The 25,421-nt window shown below is 40.2% G+C and overlaps 5 protein-coding genes across 5 annotated transcripts; 3 read left to right on the top strand and 2 right to left on the bottom strand.

Moving 5' to 3' along the window:
* Window positions 1-237: 237 nt before the first annotated feature.
* On the top strand, window positions 238-5,786 carry LOC131128114 (gastrula zinc finger protein XlCGF57.1-like). The gene is made up of 2 exons (XM_058070692.1): window positions 238-530; window positions 2,526-5,786. The coding sequence occupies exons 1-2, from the start codon at window positions 461-463 to the stop codon at window positions 3,884-3,886; spliced, it is 1,431 nt and encodes a 476-aa protein (XP_057926675.1). The 5' UTR covers window positions 238-460; the 3' UTR covers window positions 3,887-5,786.
* A 1,318-nt stretch (window positions 5,787-7,104) lies between these two features.
* Window positions 7,105-11,549, top strand: LOC131128090 (oocyte zinc finger protein XlCOF6-like). The gene is made up of 2 exons (XM_058070652.1): window positions 7,105-7,352; window positions 9,024-11,549. The coding sequence occupies exons 1-2, from the start codon at window positions 7,250-7,252 to the stop codon at window positions 10,976-10,978; spliced, it is 2,058 nt and encodes a 685-aa protein (XP_057926635.1). The 5' UTR covers window positions 7,105-7,249; the 3' UTR covers window positions 10,979-11,549.
* Window positions 11,550-12,363: 814 nt separating this feature from the next.
* On the top strand, window positions 12,364-17,603 carry LOC131128123 (uncharacterized). The gene is made up of 3 exons (XM_058070706.1): window positions 12,364-12,668; window positions 13,383-13,686; window positions 14,853-17,603. The coding sequence occupies exons 1-3, from the start codon at window positions 12,572-12,574 to the stop codon at window positions 15,760-15,762; spliced, it is 1,311 nt and encodes a 436-aa protein (XP_057926689.1). The 5' UTR covers window positions 12,364-12,571; the 3' UTR covers window positions 15,763-17,603.
* Window positions 16,606-19,340, bottom strand: LOC131128105 (gastrula zinc finger protein XlCGF57.1-like). The gene is made up of 2 exons (XM_058070682.1): window positions 19,036-19,340; window positions 16,606-18,209 (listed from the first exon to the last, which is right to left on the bottom strand). The coding sequence occupies exons 1-2, from the start codon at window positions 19,130-19,132 to the stop codon at window positions 16,759-16,761; spliced, it is 1,548 nt and encodes a 515-aa protein (XP_057926665.1). The 5' UTR covers window positions 19,133-19,340; the 3' UTR covers window positions 16,606-16,758.
* Window positions 19,341-20,545: 1,205 nt separating this feature from the next.
* LOC131128103 (zinc finger protein OZF-like) lies at window positions 20,546-24,545 on the bottom strand. The gene is made up of 2 exons (XM_058070679.1): window positions 24,270-24,545; window positions 20,546-22,960 (listed from the first exon to the last, which is right to left on the bottom strand). Exons 1-2 carry the CDS (start codon window positions 24,340-24,342, stop codon window positions 21,459-21,461), a joined length of 1,575 nt encoding a protein of 524 aa, XP_057926662.1. The 5' UTR covers window positions 24,343-24,545; the 3' UTR covers window positions 20,546-21,458.
* Between the last annotated feature and the right edge of the window lie 876 nt (window positions 24,546-25,421).

Here is a 25,421-nt window from a genome sequence, read left to right as displayed (position 1 = left end):
TCCATTGGACTGGACTATTAATGTCATGGCAATGGACAGAAGATGGTTTCAATACATGATAATGTTTTATATTTTGAAGTTTTTTTTTAATACGGTGTTTTCTGGAACGATTACTTTAAAATGTCAGCGTGGAGGAAATAATAAAAGTTTCCCAATTCAAAATTGTCTTGACATCCGGATGGTGGCGGTAGTACATAAACAAATTCTGCATTCCCGCTTAAAACATAAAAGAAGAAGCCGAAGAAGAAAACAAGATGGCGGCGGCCTGAATGTGGCCTTCTCGAGCTCCCGACAGAATTTTAAAAATTACGATAAAACACTTTTTTGGATTCACAGCAAAGATAAAAACGAATATCTCAAAGACTCGTCTGTAAAGGCAACGAAACGGAAGTTGAGCATTAGATTGCTCTCCGAGGTGAAGATAGAAGATAGAAAAAAGACGAACCACTGCTATGCTAAGATGGCGACGTCCAGTCAAAAAGAACGAGGAAGAGAATCAACGGAGGAAAAGCCCCAAATTGCCGATAAAGGTGAGTGAGCAACGTCCTTTTAGAGGCTATTTGGGAGAAGATGAGAAGTTAGCAGTCCACGCAGAGCAAGTTAAAGAACCGCCATGATTGACAAAGGCTCGAGTAGAACAAAGAATGTGAAACAAACCAATAAACCGGAAGAGCAAAACTACAACAAGGGTCACAGCTCATGTGGTAAAATAAAATTAGATTATTTAGTTATTTTATAATATGTTACAAAAATGTTATGGATGATTAAATGTTACAATATATGTATATTTTTATGTCTGATATTAATATTTCTTGGGTTTTCTCCCACATTCCAAAAACATGCTAGGTTAATTGGCGACTCCAAATTGTCCATAGGTATGAATGTGAGTGTGAATGGTTGTTTGATTAATTTTTAGATAAGCAAGTGTTTTCTTAAAGGGGAACTATTCATCTCCTATAGAGCAGCTACACACAATACACAAATAGATCTTCCAGAATCTGTACCTATTCCAGCCTATTTTCTTGCATTTGTGCTTCCTGCCAAAACAGTCTGTTTTAATGTATTCCACCCACGGACGGCTTCCAGGCACGCCCACTCCACTGTGGTTGGTCACACTAGCAAGTACTTAAAAGGAGTTCCGGTTTGCGCCGCTAGCTAACGGCACAGGCTTTGATAATAAACCACCGTGTATCTTTTTAAAATGTGGCTTTTTAATATAAAGCCATATGTGTTGGATCCCGACAGTCCCAAGTTTCTCAAGACCCAGGTAGGCCTGCACGGCGTTCGAGTGGTTAGCACGCAGACCTCACAGCTAGGAGACCTGCGTTCAAGTCCACCCTCGGCCATCTCTGTGTGGAGTTTGCATGTTCCCCCCGTGCATGCGTGGGTTTTCTCCGGGTACTCCGGTTTCCTCCCACATTCCAAAAAAAAACATGCTAGGTTAATTAGCGACTCCAAATTGTCCATAGGTATGAATGTGAGTGTGAATGGTTGTTTGTCTATATGTGCCCTGTGATTGGCTGGCCACCAGTCCAGGGTGTACCCCGCCTCTCGCCCAAAGACAGCTGGGATAGGCTCCAGCACCCCCGCGACCCTCGTGAGGAAAAAGCGGTAGAAAATGAATTAATATTGAGGGGGCTAGAATTGGGAGCAACCCCTTTAACAAGTTTTCCCAGGAAGCTGGTCAAGCAGACATGTTGACAAGTTTTGTAAGCACGTCAAAGTAATTTTTGTTGTTGTTATTGTTATCACATATGGACCCTGATGCAACTCTGAAAATGATGGACTTCAAGTCAGTTATTTACACGACAAGCTCGATCACAAATGTACTAGAAGGTAGACAAACAGCTGCTCGGCCTGATGCAGTTGACACATTGGTATTCCTACCACAAAATGAAGAAAATATACTAAAAAATACTACTGTATAATTTCTATTTTTGAGTGGATTACATTTTAAAATGTAAACCAGGCACTCCTTCATATTTTGTTCTTTTGTTATTCAATGAGGATGTGAGCATAGCTGAAGTTTTGTTATAAAAAGATTATATTTATTTAAAAAAGAATAGCCCACTTTATTGTAGTGGCTATTTTTAGATCAGATTTAGCATTATTTTTTTTAATAAAAATGATATTTATTTATTTTAATATTTGGCTTTGATTTTGTCAAAACTCACTTTGTGGAAATATAAGGGAATATATATATAGCATATGGATATTCAACCTAAATATATCGGGTTCCATATCCATATCGTCTATGCTGTTTTATTAGTAGTTGTATGTGCCTCACGGCTTCCATCCGTATTCAATACAAAAGGCCAAATAATGATGGTGCATTCATGGCACCCGGGGAACAGCATATGGAGGGAAGTTGAACCTTAATAAAACGGCGCTTGCATCGGATTTTACCGATACCCACAAATGCATCGTGATGAATCTAGATTGAATGAATGAGCCGATCGATGTATGGATTAATATCCATTATTTTCCACAATAGAAGAAAGTAACGAGTTGTTTGTGTCTTGTAGACGTCCAGCAGCTGACTGGTTGTCAGGAAGACCATCCCACTCAACCACAGGATGTGAGCTCCAATTGGAAGCAGGAGGATCTACAGCCCCCCCATGTCAAAGAGGAAGAGGAGAAACTGAATATTAAACAGGAGGGAGATTCAAGGGAGGATGATCTCACCAAGTTGGCCCTGACTGTTGTCACTGTGAAGACGGAAGACCATGAAGACAAACCACGTTGGTTGTGTCCTTCAGACGCCCAGCAGCTGATCGGTCATCAAGAAGAATGTCCCCCTCTGTCACAGGGAGGGAGCTCCACATTGAAGCAGGAGGATCCACAGCCCCCCCATGTAAAAGAGGAAGACGAGGATCACTGGAGCATTCAAGAGGGAGAGCGTCTTCACGGACATAAGGACGATGATCTCACCAAGTCGGCCTTCACTGGTGTGTCTGCGGCGATTAAAGATGAAGATGAGAGACTAGCAGAGAACCTTTTAGCCCCACTATCAGATAGTGAGCAATCACCTGATGATGACGACACCCAAGAACCCTTGAGCAACAATACAGGCTGTGAAGGTGATAAGACGATGCCAAAAAACCCTTATTGTTGTTCCGTGTGTGGTAAAAATTGTAAAAAAAAGTCAGCCGTGGAAGCACACATGAGAACGCACACAGGGGAGAAACCTTTCAGCTGTTCTGTTTGTGATAAAAAATTCTCTCGGAGAGGATACATGGTAACACACATGAAAATGCATACAGGGGAAAAACCTTTCAGTTGTACCGTTTGTGATAAAAAATTCTCCCGGAGAGGATTTATGGTATCACACATGAGAAGGCACACGGGAGAAAAACCATTTTGCTGCTCAGTTTGTAGCAATAGCTTTTCCCACAAGTCAACTTTGGTACAACACCTGCGAACACACACGGGGGAAAAACCTTTCAGTTGCTCAGTTTGCGACAAAACATTCTCTCAGCGTGGACATATGGTATTACACATGAGGGTGCACACCGGAGAAAAACCTTTCAGTTGTTCTGTTTGTGGCAAAAAATTCTCTCAGCGTGTAGTTATGGAGTCGCACATGAGAAGACACACGGGTGAAAAACCATTTGTTTGCTCGGTTTGCGGCAAAAGCTTTTCAAATAGGAACAGTTTGAGGTACCACATGCCAAAACACATCGGGAAAAAACCTTTCAGTTGCTCAGTTTGTGCTAAAGGATTCTCTGTACGTGAACGGGTGGTAGCACACATGAAAACCCACACTGGAGAAGATCCTTTATGTTGCTCAGTTTGCAGTCAAAGCTTTTCCAACAGGAGCAGTTTAACGAATCACATGCTGGAACACACAGGAGAAAAACCTTTTGTTTTTTCACTTTGTGCTTGAAGATTATCTCTGTTCACAATGAGAACACATACAGTGGAAAAACCATTCAGCTGTTCTGTTTGGTATTACATGTTATCAGTGTACGAGTAAATGCGTAACCACAGCATGTATATCAGATGCAACTTTGAAAGAGCGTTTTTTTTTTTTTTTTTAGAGGGATTCATAGTAAATAATAGGTGTGTCTCATTGTTAGCTAGCTCATATTAACTTTTATGTTGCATTGCACAGAAAATGGGGAACTTTTTGGAATTTGCAATCCTTATGTGAAACATGAACACATTCTTTCCCTCTTCTGTGATGCCAGAAAACATTGGGACACACACATTTCGAAGCCAAAAAAAAAAAACTCTAATGGAAGAACAAGTACATTGATGATAACATGTAATACTTTCAGTATCTTGGCGTATTTTGAGGATTTAAAACATGACCGGAATGTCTTTCCTTCCTAGATGTTTGCTAGTTTGGTCGCACGTGGAATCTCAAAGTTGACCAACTTTTCAGCTTATTGCCAGAACCTTCAAAAATTCACGTGCAAAGGCATGATTTATAACCTAGCATTAACTTTTCAAAACTGAACACATTACCAGAGTGACGCTTAGATTTTTTTTTTTAACATTTTCTTTTCATTGTTTTTTTATGAGGCCCAAAATTCTCCGCCTCTCCCCTTGCCAATGATCATGACATTGTGTTTGTGTTGTGGCAATGTGCGTCAAATGGTCTCTAACCTAACATCTTTTTTTTTTTATATAGATATACTTTATTTTTTCAATTTTTCCTTCAAATGCAAACAAACTCAAAACAAAAATTTGAGTCATTTTTGTCCATGAACAGTGTCCATTTCACCCAATTTTCTCCACACGTCTTCTTCAGTCTTTAATCTATGTTAATCTATGTTAATAGTTCCATATCGTGTATTGTGTTCATCACACAAAGCCAGTCCTCCAGTACCGGGAGTCTTGGATTAAGCCAATTATTTTTTGTAATGGCTGTTTTACGTGCTACCAACATGATTTTATATAAATATAAATATCTTCCCTTAACACAAGGTCTCGCATGAAAAAGTCACACTGTAACCCAAAAGCCTCTCCATAGTTTTACATGCCCTCTTCCAAAAATTGGTGATATTTGGGCAGAACCAAAACACGTGAATGGTTGACATTGACTGTACCACACTGACAACTTTAAGACATTTTTGTTTCTGTAATGTTTGTTTTGAGCTCTCTTTCCCATTTTTCTTTAATATTTCCCTCCATTAAATGTTTATATAGTATGGATACTATCTGGGTAGGTTTTGATTTATAGGCAGACATTCATCTCATTCATTCATCTTCTATTCATCAAGCATTTTATTTTCAATTGTATGTATCTAAAATAATTGTTTTCGCCCATGTCGTATATTTGTTGTAGTTCTTGGAAGCTTATGAATTTCCCCTTGTTTAGTATTCTACACCATGCGGTTATACCTCTTGGGATCTTCTTTTATACAGAAATAGGAACTGTGTTGTGAAGCAAACATATGATTATTAGGTTGTTGTTTTTGGGACTGTTGTGTATCACATCCATTCATTTTTATGATATTTCTTTATGTACTATATGACCTGCTGTAACCTTTTTAATACACTTTCTTTAACTTCACTGGATTGGGCAACGCTGGTATGTAATTAGGAGCTGAATCTAGTTCGACATCCCCGATATAGTATGTACAGGTGTTAGTACAGTGGGGGATCTCTGTTGTATAACATTATTTTTTTAATGCATGGCTATATATAGGCAGGGATGTATATGTGTTGTAGCAATGTTATTTCAGTGTGACACAAAATAGCAAAAGAAGAAGGTTACACTCTAATATGGGTGGTGATAAGTTTCAAAAGGTATAAAAAGTCATGTTCTCAGGAATAAAAGCTAGTAAATGTAACTCTTGGATGATTTTTTGACCTGCTTGACACTTGGAGTGTAACCCCTGTGAGTGATAGCTGCGAGGGTATGACAGCGGCTAGGAAGGCTAAAGCTATGCCCGCCTATATAAATCAACATTTTAGAAGTGAAAACTCCACCAGAAAAAGCACAAGACCAGCTCCGCTCATTGCTTATCTCCGTGGCAGTGCTACATGCTGCTTTATCCAATCAGTGTTAGTATGCAAATGAGCCAAAACCCATGTGCGCCACACTGTGTTGCTCACGAAAATTGCAAAGTGTCGGGTAATTTGTGCAAATGACTTTATGATGCAAATGTTGACAGCTACGTGGCACAACTTTCACTTTTGAAAGGCTTGTAATAGTCAACTTAAACTTTTACTTCCTGTCATAATATTGAATAGGAAATACACAAATAGACAAATAAATCATCAAATAAACACAATATTTAAAAAAAAACGTAATTACGTAAATACATTTAATAAAAATAGAAATAGTACATGAATTAAAAATGTAACATTAAATAAACAAAAATGAAGTAAAGCTAAAATATATTATCGAATTAGCACACAAATATATTATGCATTAAATACATACTTAAAATTGCTGTTCATGTAAGCAAAAGGTATGGAATGAATGATTTAATCATGTGAATGAAGTTAAATTAATTTAATTTAAATAATTTGAAACAAAAATTAAATATACAAATTTGAAACAATACTAAATTAATTGAAAAATATACATTAGCTACGTTAATTACAAAATCATTCCATAATTAAAAATAAAATTGAAATAAAACACTGTAAATATATGAAAAATAAATTTAAATAAATACTAATGTAATATTTGTATTACATTGGGAAAAATGAATATATTTGTGTATTTTTTAATGAATAATTGTATATTTTTGTCGAAGAATACGAGCAAAAAAAGTAAAGCAAACATAAATATTGAATGCCACAATAGTCCAGAAGGCAATAATTCTATGTCGCAATGCAAGCAGAGAAGGATTACAACAGTAGTCGAGGCTGCAGAGGAATTTCTGGGAATGAAACACCAAATATTTATGGACATGGACCTAACTGTTGGTGGGGGCTGGAATTTAAAAGGGTGACAACACTACCTTAAGAGTACAGGGTATTTTATTTGTATTGTATTGTATTATATTATATATAATATTGTATTGTATTGTCTGTAACCAAAGTCCACTTCCTGCTTGTACAGACTCCGATACAGTAGGTGGCGGTATGCAGCTACAATGTTGGTAGATACCCGTCATAAACAAGATGAAAACACTACAAAGAAGAAGAAGCTCCGGAGAGAGGTTTACGATAAAATGTATATAGATTAACCGCAAAGAGGGGAACAACTACCTCAAAGATTTATCTTTTGTGAATCCCACCAAACGGAAGTAAAGTGTGTAGCATTGGAGTGCTACCGGACGTGAAGATGAACCACTGCTATGCTAAGATGGCGACGTCCAGTCAAACAGAATCAGCGCCACCAACTCCCGGAAAATCAACGGAGGAAAATCCCCAAACTACATACAACGGTGAGTAGGATCAATTTTCCAATAACGTCTTTTTGGAGGCTATCTTGAACAATGAAAAGAGATGCCATATGAGCCCACCGCGCGGAGCAAGTTAAACAAAGAGCCGCCATGATGGTTAGCTTGACGAAACAACGTGAACTTCTTTCTCACTGTGGAGCAACACCACGTCTGACTTAAGGCGGTGCGTTCATGTGCGCTTCGAAGACAAAGTGCTAAGCTCCATAAGCTCCAGAAGGTCTTTCGTCATCCTCATTTTCACCCAGGCCTAGACTGCTAGCTAGCAAGCAGGGTTAGCTTGTGTGGTTGGTTGACTCGGGCTTGATAAATATATTCTAAATATAAGTTTTTAAGTAGAGCTACAATATGGGGGGGGGGGGGGGGTGACAAAAACACTTAAAAAAGTAATTTATTGAAAACAAATTAAAATAGGCTGTTTGTCAGCTGATCTATACTTTAAGATCATTGCCAAACCATCCATCTATCTATTTTCTATGCCGCTTATCCTCATTAGGGTTGCGGGGGGTGCTGGAGCCTATCCCAGCTGTCTTCAGGCAAGAGGCGGGGTCCACCCTGGACTGGTGGCCAGCCAATCACAGGGCACATATAGACAAACAACCATTCACACTCACATTCATACCTATGGACAATTTGGAGTCGCTAATTAACCTAGCATGTTTTTTTTTGGAATGTGGGAGGAAACCGGAATACCCGGAGAAAACCCACGCATGCACGGGGAGAACATGCAAACTCCACACAGAGATGGCCGAGGGTGGACTTGAACGCAGGTCTCCTAGCTGTGACGTCTGCGTGCTAACCACTCGAACACCGTGCAGGCCTACCTGGGTCTTGAGAAACTTGGGACTGTCGGGATCCAACACATATGGTTTTATATTAAAAAGCCACATTTTAAAAAGATACACGGTGGTTTATTATCAACGCCTGTGCCGTTAGCTAGCGGCGCAAACCAGAACTCCTTTTAAGTACTTGCTAGTGTGACCAACCGCAGCGGAGTGGGCGTGCCTGGAGGCGGGGCGTGGGTGGAATACATTAAAACAGACTGTTTTGGCAGGAAGCACAAATCCAAGAAAATAGAAAATAGGCTGGAATAGGTGCAGATTCTGGAAGATCTATTTGTGTATTGCGTGTAGCTGCTCTATAGGAGATGAATAGTTCCCCTTTAAGAAATAAAACACTTGCTTATCTAAAAATTAAACCAATCAAATGTTAATGTATTTCTTGTGAATGTATTATTGCTGTTTAATATTATAATATATATTATATTATATTTTCTGATTACTGGAATAATTGACAAAAATGTCACTAAAACATCTGATAGCTGCAGCCCTAAAGAATCAAACCTGAAACCCACCTGGAATGCCAGCATTGCTCTGACGGTGTTTTGAACGCTTACCAAGGTGGCTGTAGCGCTAAAGAAGCGACCCCACAGCCAGCCAAGAAGGTCCGGGTGCTTGTTCCTATCACCGTAATGTCTGAATACTGTCATAAATGACCCAAGGGCTGCAGTGATCTGTGATTTTATTATGGAAATTAAAATCACACATTGTCGAGGATACTGGCTTTAAATAGTTTATGTAAAAGTTTTCAATAATAATAATAATAATATTTAATAATAATAATTATTTCACCTTTAACTGGGTTTGTGTCCTGCAGACGTCCAGCAGCTAGCTGGTCAGCAAGCACAATGCCTCCCTCAGCTGCAGGGGCGGAACTCCACTTTGAAGCAGGAGGATCCACAGCCCACCCGTGTTAAAGAGGAAGAGGAGGAGCCACAGTGTCCCCACATTAAGGAGGAAGAGGAAGTACTCTTGATCACTCAGGAGAGAGAGTGTCTTCTAGAACCAAAGGAGGATGATCTCACCAAGTTACCACTGACTGGTGTCTCTGTGAAGACCGAAGCGCATGAAGACAAACCACCTGAGTCCTTACGTTGGTCGTGTCCTTCAGTCCAGCAGCTGATTGGTCACCAAGAACAACATCCCCCTCAGCGACAGAGCGAGAGCTCCACTTTGAAGCTGGAAGATCCACAGCCCGCACATGTTAAAGAAGAAGAGGAGGCGCAACAGTTCCCCCACATTAAGGAGGAGAAGTATCTTCTTGCGCCAGAGGAGGCTGATAGCTCCAAGTTGCTGCTGACTGGTGTCTCTGTGAAGACTGAAGACCATGAAGACAAACCACCTGAGTCCTCACAGCTTCATCACAATGAGGAGAACAAAGGCAGCAGCAGCATCTCACCACAACACATGACAACAGAAGCTGATGGAGACCACTGTGGAGGATCCCAAGCAGACCACCTCTTAGCTCCGCTATCAGATAGCGATGACGTAACATCTCACTCTACTGAGGATGAAGACAGGGACTACATGAGGACTGACGCTGACAACAAACACTCAGAATGCCCTAAAGAGAAGGCCGGTAAAAAAAATGTGACTTGCTCGATTTGTGCTAAGACATTTACAAAAAAGTCCACTTTGACCCAGCACACACAAAGTATACACGAAGGTCAGAAACCTTTTAGTTGTGCCGTTTGTGACAAGCGATTCTCTCGAAAGTTCGACATGTTATCACACATGAAAATACACACAGGAGCATTGAGCTGCTCGGTTTGCGGTAAAAGCTTATCTTGTCAGCGTACTTTAAATCAACACATGCTGACACACACGGATGAGACACCACTCGATTGTTCTGTTTGCGGTCAAGTGTTACTTGGAAAGTCACAAATGGTATCGCACATGAGAACACACCGAGGAGAAAAACACTTTAGTTGCTCAATTTGTGGCAGGAACTACTCTTGTAGGAGTAGTTTGACGTATCACATGCTGACACACACGGGTGAGAAACCTATTAGTTGTTCTGTTTGCGGTAAAGGATTTCCTAAAAAGTCCAAAATGCTTTTACACATGAGGAAACACACAGGAGAAAAACCATTCAGTTGCTCAATTTGCGGTAGGGACTATTCTTCTAAGAATAGTTTGGCATATCACATGATGACGCATAAAGAAGAAAAACCTTTCAGTTGTTCTGTTTGCGGTCAAGGTTTTCTTACAAAGTCGCATATGGTATCACACAGGAGAAAGCACACTGGAGAAAAAGCCTTTAGTTGCTCAATTTGCGGTAGAAACTATTCTTCTAAGAATAGTATGGAATATCACATGATGACGCACACAGAAGAAAAACCGTTTAGTTGCTCTGTTTGCGGTAAAGGTTTTCTAAAACAGTCACACATGGCATCGCACCTGAGAAAGCACACAGGAGAAAAACCCTTTAGTTGCTCAGTTTGTAATAGGAACTACACATGTCAGAAAGGTTTGAGGTATCACATGACGACGCACAAGGACAAGAAACCGTTTAGTTGTTCTGTTTGTGGTAAAGGATTTCCTAAAAAGTCACACATGGTATCGCACATGAGAAAGCACACCGGAGAAAAACCCTTTAGTTGCTCGGTTTGCTCTAAAAGCTTTTCTTTTAACCATTCTTTAAGTCGACACATGCTGACGCACACTCGAGGGAAACCTTTTCGTTGTGAGGTTTGTGACAAAGGATTTTCTCAAAAGTCACAGATGGTATCGCACATGACAAGACACACGCAAATACGAGTCAAAGTGTAATGGGCCCGTGTTATGCATATAATAATATGAATAATATGACGGGGCCGAGTGCTCTTGTGATTGGGATAAGGGTTCTAAGGGATGCCATCGATGATGATGCAATAATTATTCCACTTTAGAGTTAAGCTGCTACTTGACTCAGGAGGTAGAGCAGGTTGTCCACAAACTGGCAGCCATGTTTCCGTCAGTCTAACCCCAGGGCACTTGTAACTACAGGTGTACATTACCACTCACTACCAGTGTGCGACTGAAGAGTGAATGAATAATGGCTTAATTTCATTGTGAAGCGCTTTGGGTGCCTTGAAAAGTGATATAAAATCTAATCTCTTATTATAATAACAATAATTATAATAATAATAACTAGGTTTGAGCTTCACAGAGCATAAAAACAGACATACAACAGAGCAGTAGAAAGAATGGATAAGTAAATAGTGAAATGACACCCCTGTACACATGTACAACAGCTGTAAATACTTTGATTTGAATTACCTTGTATATATTACTTTGTATTACCTTGATTTTGCACTTTTGTTTCTGTAAACCTGGTATTTCCTCTTGTGGGACGAATAAAGGCAACTGTAAAAAGTCAATCGCAGTTAGTTTGGCTTTGTCGTTTGTGGGTTGAATAATTGTGTTTAAAAATTAATCATTGATGGGGGGGGTATACTGTTACTGATTTCACGTCTTCCATGCGTTATTGGCTTCTGATGATAAACTTCTTTGTGGGCAGTGACGACTAAGAGTTGACTCATGGACAGTTTCCTCCACCTGAGCTCTGCAGGTCATCCTGGACCTATGGGCTTCTTCTCCGATCAGTGCTGTCCCCGTTTGAGTTGAAGGTTAGATTTTTCTGAGATTTTCCAGATGGCGGTGAGTGGGATTAAGTTTCCTACAATGTCCTTGGGAGAGTTTATTTTAGAGCAGCCATGATTGTTAGCTTGACGAAGGCAGGAGATCAAGTCAGAATAGAAGAATGAAAGATAAATACAGAAACTATAAACAACGGCTTGTGTAAAGATGAGGGTCACAGCTCATAAGGTCATGCTAGGTTAATTAACGACTCCAAATTGTCCATAGGTATGAATGTGAGTGTGGTGTGATTGGTTGTTTATGTATATGTGCCCTGTGATTGACTGGCCACCAGTCCAGGTCTCGCTGAAATATGAAGAGGAAAATTGTGGCCGTGAGAGAGACATTGGGCCTAAACTATGTATCCTCAGTAAATCATTAGAATATGACGTCACAAAATATATTTTTAGATCTATATAGATAATCTATTTTTATTCGTATTGACTTTTTTCCCTTAAAAAAATACAAATGTTTTTAGTGTTGACAAAGCATGTAAGCCGTAGGGATCTTGGCATCCGCATGGTGGCGGTAGTGTGCTAACATAGTCTGCACCCGCCGTGAAACGACAAAGAAGAAGTAGAAGAAGACGCTGAAAAAAAACAAAATGTGGAGTTCTCGGGGTTTGAAATGACGATAAAACATGTATATAGATTGACAGCAACAAATATCTCCAAGACTCGTCTGACCTGCTATCTGAAGTGAAGATAGAAGACGTAATAGAAGACGAACCACTGCTATGCTAAGATGGCGACGTCCAGTCGAAGAGAAGGAGGAAGAAAATCAGCGCTACCAACTCCCAGAAAATCACCAAGGGATGAGAACCCCCAAATTACAGTTAACGGTGAGTGGGATTAATTTTTTTTTGTGGGGGGGGGCGTGATATTACTTGGAAATTCGCCGAACCATTCTGAATAAGTTAAAGAACCGCCATGATTGTTCACAAGCTAGCTAACCGTCAAACCATAAAAATGGATGAAAACACTTTACCGTTAGCTTATGCGTGTGTACATGTACGTTGTTTGAGTTTAACAATATTGTAATAAATTGTCTTAGCTAAGAAATTTCACATTTTTTTCCTATTTTTTTTTATTATTATTTCGAGCACTTAGTGAAAAGGCTAAGCGTGGGTCAATGGGTTCAATGAAATCAATACACTGAGGTAAGACTTCCGGTAATGTTATACATCATCAAAATAAGACAAAATACGGATTTTTTTGTTGAGTATTTCAAGTAACCCATAAGAAATAATGCAGTATTAACCAGCAATTGAATAAAAAACTGTTAAAAGTACCCTAAGCAGGACATACTTGGTAGTGTTGTATGTACTGTACTGTACTGTTCTGGACACCACGACAGTAGAGGTGCCATTTTATCATTTTGTGTGCATCGTACAAGCTTTGTTAACGTCAAGGAATGATGAAGACATATCTTTGGAGACGCTGGCACCAATCCGTCTGGCAAAACAACCATTTGGGATGCTTCAGGATCAGACACGGAAAAAATGTACAAATGTTTTCCTATCGTAATGTAACATATTTTTTGTCTGTGCATTCAGTCAGCTCAAGAAAGGTACTCGCTGCCGCCATTCTTCTTGCACAGCTTGAAGAAGACGAGGAGAGGGCCAGAAGCAGAAGACGCGTTTGGGTTCGCCCCATCAATCAACAAAGGCGAGAAGAAGGAGATTATTTCAACCTTGTGGCAGAGCTGAGGCTGGACAAACGCCGACATCAGCGCTACTTCCGGATGAGCGCTGAGCAGATGGACCATCTTCTTTCCCTGATCGGTCACGAACTGACCAGGCAGTCGACTAACTTCAGAGCTTCTATTGAGCCCAAACAACGACTGGCTGTTGCGTTGAGGTAAATAAAGAACTTATTCACACAAACGCTATTAGAAAAAAACGCTATTAGCAGCAAAATTGCCCCAGACCATCACACTACCTCCACCATATTTTACTGTTGCTATGATGTTCTTCTTCTGAAATGCGGCGTTACTTTTGCGCCAGATATAATGGGACACACACTATTTTCCCAAAGTATTTTCATCAAGATGTTTTAAGACAAGTCATAAAGACCATCACACTACCTCCACCATATTTTACTGTTGCTATGATGTTCTTCTTCTGAAATGCGGCGTTACTTTTACGCCAGATGTAATGGGACGCACACTATTTTCCCCAAAGTATTTTCCCAAAGGTCTTAGGGATCATCAAGATGTTTTCTGGGGAAAATTAAGACAAGTCTTAAAGACCATCACACTACCTCCACCATATTTTACTGTTGCTATGATGTTCTTCTTCTGAAATGCGGCGTTATTTTTACGCCAGATATAATGGGACACACACTATTTTCCCAAAGGTCCTAGGGATCGTCAAGATGTTTTCTGGGGAAAATTAAGACAAGCCTTAAAGACCATCACACTACCTCCACCATATTTTACTGTTGCTGTGATGTTCTTCTTCTGAAATGCGGCGTTACTTTTACGCCAGATATAATGGGACACACACTATTTTCCCAAAGTATTTTCATCAAGATGTTTTAAGACAAGCCATAAAGACCATCACACTACCTCCACCATATTTTACTGTTGCTATGATGTTCTTCTTCTGATATGCGGCGTTACTTTTACGCCAGATGTAATGGGACACACACTATTTTCCCAAAGGTCTTAGGGATCGTCAAGATGTTTTCTGGGGAAAATTAAGACAAGCCTTAAAGACCATCACACTACCACCACCATATTTTACTGTTGCTATGATGTTCTTTTTCTGAAATGTGGTGATACATATCTTCCAAAAGTTCAACTTCTCGACTTGTCAGACCACAGGGTATTTTCCCAAAGGTCTTAGGGATCATCAAGATCATCAAGATGTCTTCTGGCAAAATTGACACGGGCCTTATTGTTTCTTCAGCGGTAGTTTTGGTCTTGGAAATAGTTTTCGCAGTATGTAAAGTTATTATAACATTAAAAATACAAACCGTTTGTTCTAAATATGAAATAATGACATGTTTTGTTTGTTTCTCAGATATTTGGCATCGGGTGACTCCTTGATCAGCCTGGCGTTCAGCTACCGACTGGGCCACTCCACTGTCATACAGTCAGTTCACATGGTCTACGCCGCCATCGAGAAACTGATGATGGAGGACTTCCTACCCAGACCAACACAAGAGTCGTGGAAGGAGGTGGCCCGTGGTTTCTGGGACAAGTGGAACTTTCCAAACTGTCTGGGAGCTATTGAAGGCAAAAAGGTGAACATACGGACACCGGCTCACTCCAAATCCCAGAGCCGTGATGACAAGCGAAACTTCTCCATTGTGCTCTTGGCTCTAGTGGATGCGGACTACAGATTCAGAGCCGTTCAAGTCGGAGACTTTGGGAGGATGAGTAACGGTGGTGTGTTTGCTTCATCGGATCTGGGGAAGGGGCTGGAGACCGGAACGCTACATGTGCCCCCAAGTGCCACTCTGCCTGGTGCTCCTGAGCTGGGTCCACTACCACACGTCATGGTTGGAGATGTAGCTTTCCCACTCAAGACGTATCTGCTGAGGCCCTACCCCGCCAAAGATCTTCATCACGACAAGAGAATTTTCAATTATAGATTATCGCGGGCGCGCACGGTGGTGGAGTGTGCCTTTGGGATCCTCTCAGCAAGATGGAGGATCATGTTGAGAGATATCAACTTGCACCCAAACCACGTGGACACACTTGTTGTCGCAGCGTGCATTCTGCATAACTTTTTACTTTCACCAAATGACAATATCAGGATGCTGGAGGAGGCTGAAGAAAGGGGCGGGGGCATGCCACAGGCCAGGAACCTTGGCGGGCACCGGGCTGCGGGCCCGGCGTATGTCAATAGGCAGGCTTACACGACATACTTCAACAGTCCAGCCGGCAGTGTGACCTGGCAGGAACGAATGATCTCGGTGAATGGCTGATAGAGACACACCTTCATTCACACCAATTTAGAATAATAGCATATACTCAGTTACTTGTACTAAAATATGAAAGTAAATAACCGTAGTTATGACGATGCAACAATAAAATGTTTACCAAAAGTGTATTTAATGTATGTATGTAATTCGTCGTCCATTGTTGAATATACTTTTTACAACCCCGCCTTAGCGGTAATGATGTCATTACCTTTCCTACAGTGTTTTTCAGACTGATTTTATTTTGAAATACACTGGAAGTTTCAACTTGGAGGATCTGACTTCCTTTTTGGCTTGCAGTATTCCCGAGCACTCTCCTATATGGCTGTATGTTAAAATGCGACATCTTAAATAGATAAATCACTATTTACTAAGTCCTTTTAAGGACTCGGTAATGTGGCCAATCACAGTGGAGTGTGCATGCCAGGAGGCGGGCGAAACCATTTTTGCCGGAAGCACAAAATCTAAAGAAATACAGCTGAATAGGTGCAGATTTTGGAAGAACTAGAAAGCTTTGTGTCGCGGTTATTGTGTGTAGCGGCTCTATATGAGCCACAACTCAATACAAAGGGCCGAAAAATCAGTTTCTGGATGTCTGCAGGATGCAAAGACCTGCCAGTCTTGAATAAATCAATCCCTCGTTTTTGTGATTTGTTGGTTACAGAATCGTAAGTGAATGACTGTATGATTCCTTAGTTCTAAAAATGGAATATTAACATGGTTAGAGCATAGGAATCCTGTTGACGACCTATTGGGTGTTGCATTCAAAGCCCACAACAAATACAGCATCAGACAAAATATACTTTCAAATTGAATTTTTAATTAAAAAGGAATAATTAATTAGTCATTTTGCTGTTAATTTGTTGATCATGATTATAATCAGAGTAAAACACCTGACAAAAATAGTTTGTATTAGTTAATTCATTTGTCACCATAAATGTAATATGTTTATAAATCAATAAGTAAGACTCTGCGTGTGTTCAAAGAGGCCTTTCAATACAATTAGAGCAAATAAAAGGTTTCCCCCCTGTGTGTTGTCATGTGTTTCACCACATTTGATTTAGTGGTGAAGCTTTGACCACAGTCTGAGCAAGAAAAAGGTTTTTCTCCCGTGTGTGTTTTCACGTGTGAAGCCAAATTTTCCTTTTTAGTAAAACATTTAAAACATTTTGAACAACAAAAAGGTTTTTCTCCTGTGTGTGTTTTCACGTGCGAAATCAAATGTCCCTTTTGTGCAAAACTTTTACAACATTTTGAGCAAGTAAAAGGTTTCTCTCCAGTGTGCGTTCTCATGTGTAACACCATATGTACCTTTTTAGTAAAACGTTTAGAACAGTTTGAACAACAAAAAGGTTTTTCTCCTGTGTGTGTTTTCATGTGTGAATCCAACGGTCCCTTTTGTGTGAAACTCTTAGAACATGTTGAGCAAGTGAAAGGTTTTTCTCCTGTGTGTGTTCTCATGTGGTTTATCAAAGTTGCTCTGTGAGAGAAACTACTACCACATTCAGAACAATTAAAAGGTTTTTCTCCTGTGTGTGTTCTCATGTGTGATACCATGCCTGCCCTTTCGGGGTAACTTTTGCCACAGTCTGGGCAACGATAAGGTTTTTCTCCTGTGTGTGTTCTCATGTGTTTTACCAGAGTTTGCTTGAGAGTGAAACTTTTACCGCATTCTGAGCAATTAAAAGGTTTTTCTCCCGTGTGTGTTCGCATGTGGTTGACCAAAGACACCCTTTGTGTGAAACTTTTAGAACATTTTGAGCAATAAAAAGGTTTTTCTCCCGTGTGTGTTCTCATGTGTTTTACCAAAGTTGCCTTGTGAGTGAAACCTTTACCACATTCTGAGCAACTAAAAGATTTTTCTGCTCTATGTATTCTAATATGTTGAGTCAAATTGCTCTTTCGGGAAAATCTTTTATCACAAACTGAGCAGTTAAAATGTTTACCTGGCTTCTTTTTAGAGCACGAGTGTTTATTGTCCGTGTGAGTAGTCGCATCACCTTCACAGCCTGTATCAGTGCTCAAAGGTTCTTGGTTGCGGTCCCAGTCTTCATCCTCGGTAGAGTGTGATGTTATGTCGTCGCTATCTGATAGCGGAGCTAAGAGGTTGTCTGCTGGTGATCCTCCACAGTGGTCTCCATCGGCTTCTGTTGTCATGTGTTGTGGCGAGCTTGGACTGTGATGAAGCTGTGAGAACTGAAGTGGTTCGTGTTTGCGGTCTTCAGTCTTCACAGAGACAACAGTCAGTGGAAATCTGACAAGATCAGCCTGCGATGGCCCTGGAAGACGCTCTTGAACCTGAGCGATCGAGAGTTCTGCCTCTTCTTCTTTAACATAGGGGGGATGTGGCTCCTCCTCTTCCTCTTTAAAGTGAAGGGGCTGTGGCTCCTCTTGCTCCTCAGTGGAGCTCCCACACTGTGGCTGAGGGAGACGATCCATCAGCTGCTTGATGTCTGCAGAACACAAACAGGAATTATTGTGGAAGCTTGATGTGCACAGTAAAAAACAAACATAGTATATATATACATAGATATATATAGATAAAAATATGTTTACTATGTATATATATTACATATATATTTGTATGTGGACAGCACACCACATTATCTACACATCTATATCTATTATCCAGCTTTTGGAATCTAACCATGTCCATGTATTTTTTTAAAGTCAGCACACAGCATTCCAGAACAATTCCAGGAAAAGTCAAATGTGTGGGTGTGGGTTTTCTCCGGGTACTCCGGTTTCCTCCCACATTCCAAAAACATGCTAGGTTAATTTAACGACTCCAAATCCTTAGGTATGAATGTGAGTGTGAATGGTTGTTTGTCTATATGTGCCCTGTGATTGGCTGGCCACCGGCCCCGAAGATAGCTGGGATAGGCTATACAACCTGGAAAACCATGTAGAAATGTATGCACTTTATGGAAGGAAAGATGTATTATGAGCTGAATATTATCATAACCCATAAAGACGTGATCACGTGATCTGAAGAATACGTTTCTAGTATAAACATACAATTAATATATTTTCCATTTGCAACATTCTTTCGACTATATATTTAAGCTTCTAACATTCCACCAATACAAAACAATTTGCTTTACAACGTAAAAATAAGAAAAAAAATCACGAGTTGTGTTTTTCACATTCAATGTGATGCTAACAATCATGGCGGCTCCTTGTTTAACTTGTTCAGCGTAGTCGGCTAAACTCTTATCAACTCTCTTTCCAGAAATAGAACATAGCTTCAAAAAAATATATAATTGTAAATTCGCTCACCGTTATCTGCAGTTTGGGGCTTTTTCTCCGTTAATAATTTTCTGGGAGTTGGTGACGATGATTCTCTTCCTGCTTCTCTTTGACTGGACGTCGCCATGTTAGCATAGCAGTGGTTCGTCTTCTATTCCCTCTTTAATCCTCACTTTAACTTTAGTTTCCTTGGCGATAGAAAAATAAACTGTTGAGATATTCCTAACTATAGTTAATGTAAATCTCTATCCATATTGTTTTATCGTTATTTTAAACTTCGGGAAGCCACAGTCGCTTAGAACTCTTTCTTCTTCGGTTGTTTAGACTGAGTGTCACTCGGCGATTTTCTTCTTCTATGGTGTATTGGCGGTTGGCAAGCAGCATTTAGGTGAGCGTTACTGCCACCTTCTGAATAGGGGTGTGGAACCGAATCGGACCTACTCTAAAAATCTATTTATAAGTCCTGTTTTCATTAGAGGGGAAAATAAACAACTGTAAAGAACATGTAATGAATGTAGTTGTAAAATATTTATATTATTATTATATTAAATCCTGTGTACCAGTTTGAAGCCCCTAAAAGAATCCTAAAAGAACGGATCAGGGCAAAGAATTAGTCAATGTATAATTATACAGCATTGACACAAATACTATAGCACCATCCAGTGGTCATAATTAGAACAGCAGTTAATTCATTGAAAAATGCATCTTATTTTTTATACTTAATACACGTTTCATTCATTTCTTTTTTTTTTAATAAGTCAAATCAAATGTAAATAATGATACAGCAATCATTCACTTACTGCAGTGTTAGAGCCCTCTACACATAAAATAACACCCACATAGTCACCTTTACACTCGTCTTACCCAATAGAGTAGACATATGTGGTCACGGCTACCAAACTAGCTAACTGTGCGAGCTGCTTGCTAGTCGTCAATACTGTAAAACATTAAAAAAACAGAAGAAGGTTTGTGAGGAAAATGCCAGGAGAGGAGAAATATGTTTTAACAAGGATTCAAAAATGCTACAGCCAGGATGAAAAGGAGTGAAATACGCCTGAGTCATTTAATAATTTAGGTCCAACCAAGTCGGTTGTTTATTAAAATAATAAAAAAAGAACTTTGAGAGTATTTAAACAAGAGAGAAATGTGAGAAAATGCTAACGCTTATCTGAGAAACAAATAAAGTGTGTGGTGAAAATTGCAAAAAATAAAAATAAAGTTGGCTACTTTAAGGATTGAACTTATTATGGGCTCTTTTCGGATTTTGGGAACCCATCCGTTGCAATAGACGAGGGTACACCATATTCTCATTAAATGAAAACTTTAATAAGATTACACCTTTTAATTTGCATATTTGGATTTTAGTCTTGTAAATGGCTCCCAGGCCGGATTTGGATACCCCGTCTTAATGGCTTACATTTCTATTTTAGTTCATTTAGCCATTATTATTCCCGGAAATGCTTAGTTCAGGCAAAAAATACATATCATTTGCTTCTATATGTATTTTAATTTTGTAATAATAGGCCGGGGGCGGCACGGCGGTCTGGTGGTTAGTGCGCAGACCTCACAGCTAGGAGACCAGGGTTCGGTCCCCGCCCTCGGCCATCTCTGTGTGGAGTTTGCATGTTCTCCCCGTGCATGCGTGGGTTTTCTCCGGGTACTCCGGTTTCCTCCCACATTCCAAAAACATGCTAGGTTAATTAGCGACTCCAAATTGTCCATAGGTATGAATGTGAGTGTGAATGGTTGTTTGTCTATATGTGCCCTGTGATTGGCTGGCCACCAGTCCAGGGTGTACCCCGCCTCTCGCCCGAAGACAGCTGGGATAGGCTCCAGCACCCCCCGCGACCCTCGTGAGGAAAAAGCGGTAGAAAATGAATGAATGAATAATAGGTCGTACTCAAGCACAAAACAGAATGATTTATCAATACAGTTTATGTTGGTATGTAAGATGTGGTGAGGGACGACTAGGCCTGTCCTTGGGAGTATGACCCACAACGAGGCGAGCCATGGGTGGAAGAAATCAAAACAGACCATTTTTGTGGGAGGGCGGCACGGCGGTCGAGTGGTTAGCGTGCAGACCTCACAGCTAGGAGACCAGGGTTCAATTCCAGTTCTCCGGGTACTCCGATTTGCTCCCGCATTCCAAAAACATGCTAGGTTAATTAGCGACTCCAAATTGTCCATAGGTATGAATGTGAGTGTGAATGGTTGTTTGTCTATATGTGCCCTGTGATTGGCTGGCCACCAGTCCAGAGTGGACCCCGCCTCCGGCCCAAAGACAGCTGGGATAGGCTCCAGCACCCCCCGCGACCCTCGTGAGGAAAAAGCGGTAGAAAATGAATGAATGAATTTTTGTGGGAAGCATGAAATCCAAAGAAATACAGCTGGAATAGGTGCAGATTCTGAAAGACCTAGAAAGCTTTCTGTGCTGGTTATCATGTAGCTGCTCATCATCTGATTTTCTTTTCATCTGAGGCTGACGCCGGACCAATTTGAGAAGCTTTTTCTCTACTGTGTTTTCTCCTGTGTGACACCATATTTGATTTTTGAGAGAATGTTTTCCCACAAACTGAGCAGCTGAACGGTTTTTCTCCTGTGTGTGTTCTCAAGTGTGTGATCATGTGCGGCTTTTGGGAGAATGTTTTCCCACAAACAGAGCAACTAAAGGGTTTTTCTCCTGTGTGCGTTCTCATGTGCGATCGTAAAGCTGCATCGTGAGAGAAGATTTTCTCACAAACCGAACAACTGAAGGGTTTTTCTCCCGTGTGCGTTCTCATGTGTGACGTCATGTGCGGCTTTTGAGAGAATCTTTTACCACAAACAGAGCAACTAAACGGTTGCTCTCCGGTGTGTGTTCTCATGTGGGATCGCAATGTTGTATCGTGAGAGAATATTTTACCACAAACTGAGCAACTATAAGGTTTTTCTCCAGTGTGGGTTCTCATGTGTGATATCATGTGCGGCTTTTGAGTGAACCTTTTCCCACAAACCGAGCAAATAAAAGGTTTCTCTCCCGTGTGTTTGGACATGTGTCGACTCAAACTGTTGTTGTGACAAAAGCTTTCGCCACAAACGGAGCAACAAAAAGGTGTTTTTCCTGTGTGTGTTCTCGTGTGTATTAACATGGCGCCTTTGTGAGAGAATCTTTTACTACACACCGAGCAACAGAAAGGTTTTTCTCCTGTGTGCGTTCTCATGTGTGATACCATATTGCTTTTGACTGAGAATCTTTTCTCACAAACTGAACAACTAAATGGTTTTTCTCCTGTGTGCGTTCGCATGTGTTGAGTCAAATGACCCTTTTGACTGAACGCTTTGGCACAAACTGTGCAAGTCAAATGTTTTTTACGTGTCTTCTTCTTAGAGCATTTGTCAGCGTGAGTCCTCACATGACCTCCACGGTCTGTATCGCTGCTCAACGGTTCCTGGGTGTCCTCAGGAGAGGGGGACATGTCGTCACTATCTGACAGTGGAGCTAAGAGGCGGTGTACTTGTGGTTCTTCTTCATGGTCTTCGGTCTTCACGCAGACAACAGTCAGTGGCAGCTTGGTTAAATCAGGCTCCTCGGGCCCTAGAAGACATTCTCCTTCCTGAGTGATCCAGAGTTCCTCCTGCTCTTCTTTAACGTGGGGGGGCTGTGGATCCTCCTGCTTCAAAGTGGACCTCCCCTCCTGTGGATGAGGAGGACGTTCTTCTTCATTAGCAATCAATAGCTGGATAGCTGAAGGACACAATCGACATGATGACTCAGGTGGTTTGTCTTCGTGTTCTTCGGTCTTCACAGAGACACCAGTCAGCTGCAACTTGATGAGATCAGCCTCCTCCGCCCCAAGAAGACACTCTTCCTCCTTTATGTGGGGGGGCTGCGGATTCTCAGGCTTCAAAATGGAGCTGCCCCACTGCGACTGAGGAAGACATTCTTCTTCTTCATGACCGATCCGCTGCTGGATGCCTGCAGGACACAAACACACTTCAGCTTATACATGTTTCTCCTGCAACTGCTTATACACTTTTTGTATACACTATGTACACCAGGGGTGCTCATTAAGTCGATCGCGATCTACCGGTCGATCGCGGAGGTGGTACTGGTCGATCGCTGGTCGATCGCGGCGTGACATTAAAAAAATATCATCCTCGCATCAATGCCGTCACTTGATTGATATACAGGGCAGCCATTCAGATGACAACAGAATGTTGCCCTTCGGGCGACCAATCAAATCAAACAACGTCTCTAAGTGCAGCAGAACTTACGATGTCAGCCTATCATCCATCCCCGTTACTTGATTGACATACAGGACAACCAGTCAGATGACACCTGAATTTTGACCTTTAGGTCACCGCTCATGCGTAAACAACGATGCAAAGTGCTAAGCTAGTCGGCGAATTGCGAGATTTTAAGCCCTCGCTAAAGTTTATGGTCACTAAAATGAGTGAAGGAGCTGGACCAAGTAAAAAGGCAAAAACATATCACTTCCATACGGAATGGGAGGTGGACTTTTTTTTTCACAATGTACATGAACATTTGGAAGTGTGCGTGAGGCTGGCTATCAGCAGCTACTGTCCGGACTATGCATCCCTGGCTGGTTCAATTCAGTGCAAGTCACCAAAGTAAACTCAGGTAATTACAAAAAAAATTAATAGTTAATTATGTGTGTTTTGCAATATTGGCTCATTTGGTTATGTAAGGTACATCAACATACATTGTACGTACAAATAATCCTCAATACATTTGAAAATAAATAGATGTTTTGCATTTTTGTAGTGGGTAGATCATTTTGACTCGGTCATTTTAAAAGTAGCTCGCATGCTGAAAAAGTGTGAGCACCCCTGATGTACACAGTATGTACACACTATGTACACCATCTTCAAGCCCCGCCAACTGCAGTCTGTCGTCCCCATGAAGTCGACCACTTCAAGAACATCAAGGACACTTTTCCTGATGACCCTGACTGCTATTGGTTGGCTTGTTGGACCAGCAGGTCGTCACAGGATGCAATTAACACACCTGGATAATAATATTAACAACATATAAGGATGCTGGTTACGTCTAAGAAATACAAATATTACATTTACATGTACAGGGGGACGACAGTACACCGACATTGTTTGCATTTGACGTTTAACGACGAGTATAAAGCATTTGTGTGCTAGTATGTGTGTATGAGAACCCCAGGGTCATTCAATAAAAGCCTATTAAATAAGATAATAAGATAATAACATTCAGATAGCATACAAAATAAAGTTAATAACAATTCGCTCACCGTTATCTGCACTTTGGGGCTTTTTCTCCCTTGTTGATTCTCTTCCTGCTTCTCTTTGACCGGACGCCGCCATCTTGGCATAGCAGCGGTTCGTCTTCTATGTTCACTTCGGATAAAACTCCAACGTACAACCGTTTGGTGAGCTTTATAAATTAAATTGATTTGGTATTACTTGCTAAATTTGGCGTGAATCTATGTAAACGTAATTTGTTATTTCTGGTGGGAGTTCTCCGGAAAACAACATCCGGTCAGCGCCATTTTGTTGTTCTTCTTCTGTTCTTTGTTGGTTATTGGCGGCTGGGAAGCAACTTTGGGTGTGCATTAGCGCCACCGTCTGAAGTGGAGTGTGAATAAAGTCTTATATTTAAACCTCTTGGGGGCAAAATGCGGGAAATAGTTTATCCAATCAAATCCACTTTATTTATAGAACACATTTTATGAACAGAGTTTCCAAAGTGTTGCACAGACTAGTAAAATAAAAAGTATAAATAAAATACAATAAATAAAGGTACAAATTGAATTTAATCCAAAACTAAAAGATCATTTAAGAAATAAAATAGTAAAATAGATATTAAATATTAAAAACAAGAAGCAAAGCAATAAAAGTATAAAAAAATAAAACCAATTAAAAATTAAAAAAAATAACTAAAGGACCATACGACTTTAGCGGAGTTTAGCTAATGTTTCGCTAATGTTTATGCTTAGCCAATGTCGCCAAAAACACCACGTTTTATATTATATATATATATTTGTATTATAATATAATACAATTATAATATATATTATATAATAATAAAATATTATATAATATAATATTATATATATTATATAATATATAAGATATGCCTTTATTCGTCCCTCAGTGGGGAAATTTATATTATTTAAATTGTATTTACATTATTTAAATTTAAATATTATTTTTTAAATATTATTAAAATTATAATATAATATCAAAATATACAATGTATTATTTTCAATTATTTTACAATACACGTCCTTATTAAAACGTGAATAAAAATAACTACATTGTAACTGCACCAAATACACCATGCAAGGTAAACAAAAACAACAACAAGTTTAAATAAATCCAACAATATTTATAAATGATATATATTTCCAGTGGATGGACATCGAGAAGCAACCCCCCCCCCC

Source organism: Doryrhamphus excisus, chromosome 4 (assembly GCF_030265055.1).
Source record: "Doryrhamphus excisus isolate RoL2022-K1 chromosome 4, RoL_Dexc_1.0, whole genome shotgun sequence".
Lineage (NCBI taxonomy): Eukaryota > Metazoa > Chordata > Actinopteri > Syngnathiformes > Syngnathidae > Doryrhamphus > Doryrhamphus excisus.
The sequence above is the reverse complement of the archived record's forward strand: the minus strand, read 5'-3'. Positions and strand labels throughout refer to the sequence as shown.

What these genes read in the sequence shown, in the direction of transcription:
- LOC131128114 (XM_058070692.1), top strand. Translation starts at nt 461, where the DNA reads ATGGCGACGTCCAGTCAAAAAGAACGAGGAAGAGAATCAACGGAGGAA. An exon ending in GCCCCAAATTGCCGATAAAG is followed by an intron (nt 531 to 2,525) that starts GTGAGTGAGCAA and finishes TGTGTCTTGTAG; the next exon opens with ACGTCCAGCAGCTGACTGGT.
- LOC131128090 (XM_058070652.1), top strand. Translation starts at nt 7,250, where the DNA reads ATGAACCACTGCTATGCTAAGATGGCGACGTCCAGTCAAACAGAATCA. An exon ending in TCCCCAAACTACATACAACG is followed by an intron (nt 7,353 to 9,023) that starts GTGAGTAGGATC and finishes TGTGTCCTGCAG; the next exon opens with ACGTCCAGCAGCTAGCTGGT.
- LOC131128123 (XM_058070706.1), top strand. Translation starts at nt 12,572, where the DNA reads ATGGCGACGTCCAGTCGAAGAGAAGGAGGAAGAAAATCAGCGCTACCA. An exon ending in CCCCCAAATTACAGTTAACG is followed by an intron (nt 12,669 to 13,382) that starts GTGAGTGGGATT and finishes CTGTGCATTCAG; the next exon opens with TCAGCTCAAGAAAGGTACTC. An exon ending in CGACTGGCTGTTGCGTTGAG is followed by an intron (nt 13,687 to 14,852) that starts GTAAATAAAGAA and finishes TTTGTTTCTCAG; the next exon opens with ATATTTGGCATCGGGTGACT.
- LOC131128105 (XM_058070682.1), bottom strand. Translation starts at nt 19,132, where the DNA reads ATGGCGACGTCCAGTCAAAGAGAAGCAGGAAGAGAATCATCGTCACCA. An exon ending in GCCCCAAACTGCAGATAACG is followed by an intron (nt 18,210 to 19,035) that starts GTGAGCGAATTT and finishes TGTGTTCTGCAG; the next exon opens with ACATCAAGCAGCTGATGGAT.
- LOC131128103 (XM_058070679.1), bottom strand. Translation starts at nt 24,342, where the DNA reads ATGGCGGCGTCCGGTCAAAGAGAAGCAGGAAGAGAATCAACAAGGGAG. An exon ending in GCCCCAAAGTGCAGATAACG is followed by an intron (nt 22,961 to 24,269) that starts GTGAGCGAATTG and finishes TGTGTCCTGCAG; the next exon opens with GCATCCAGCAGCGGATCGGT.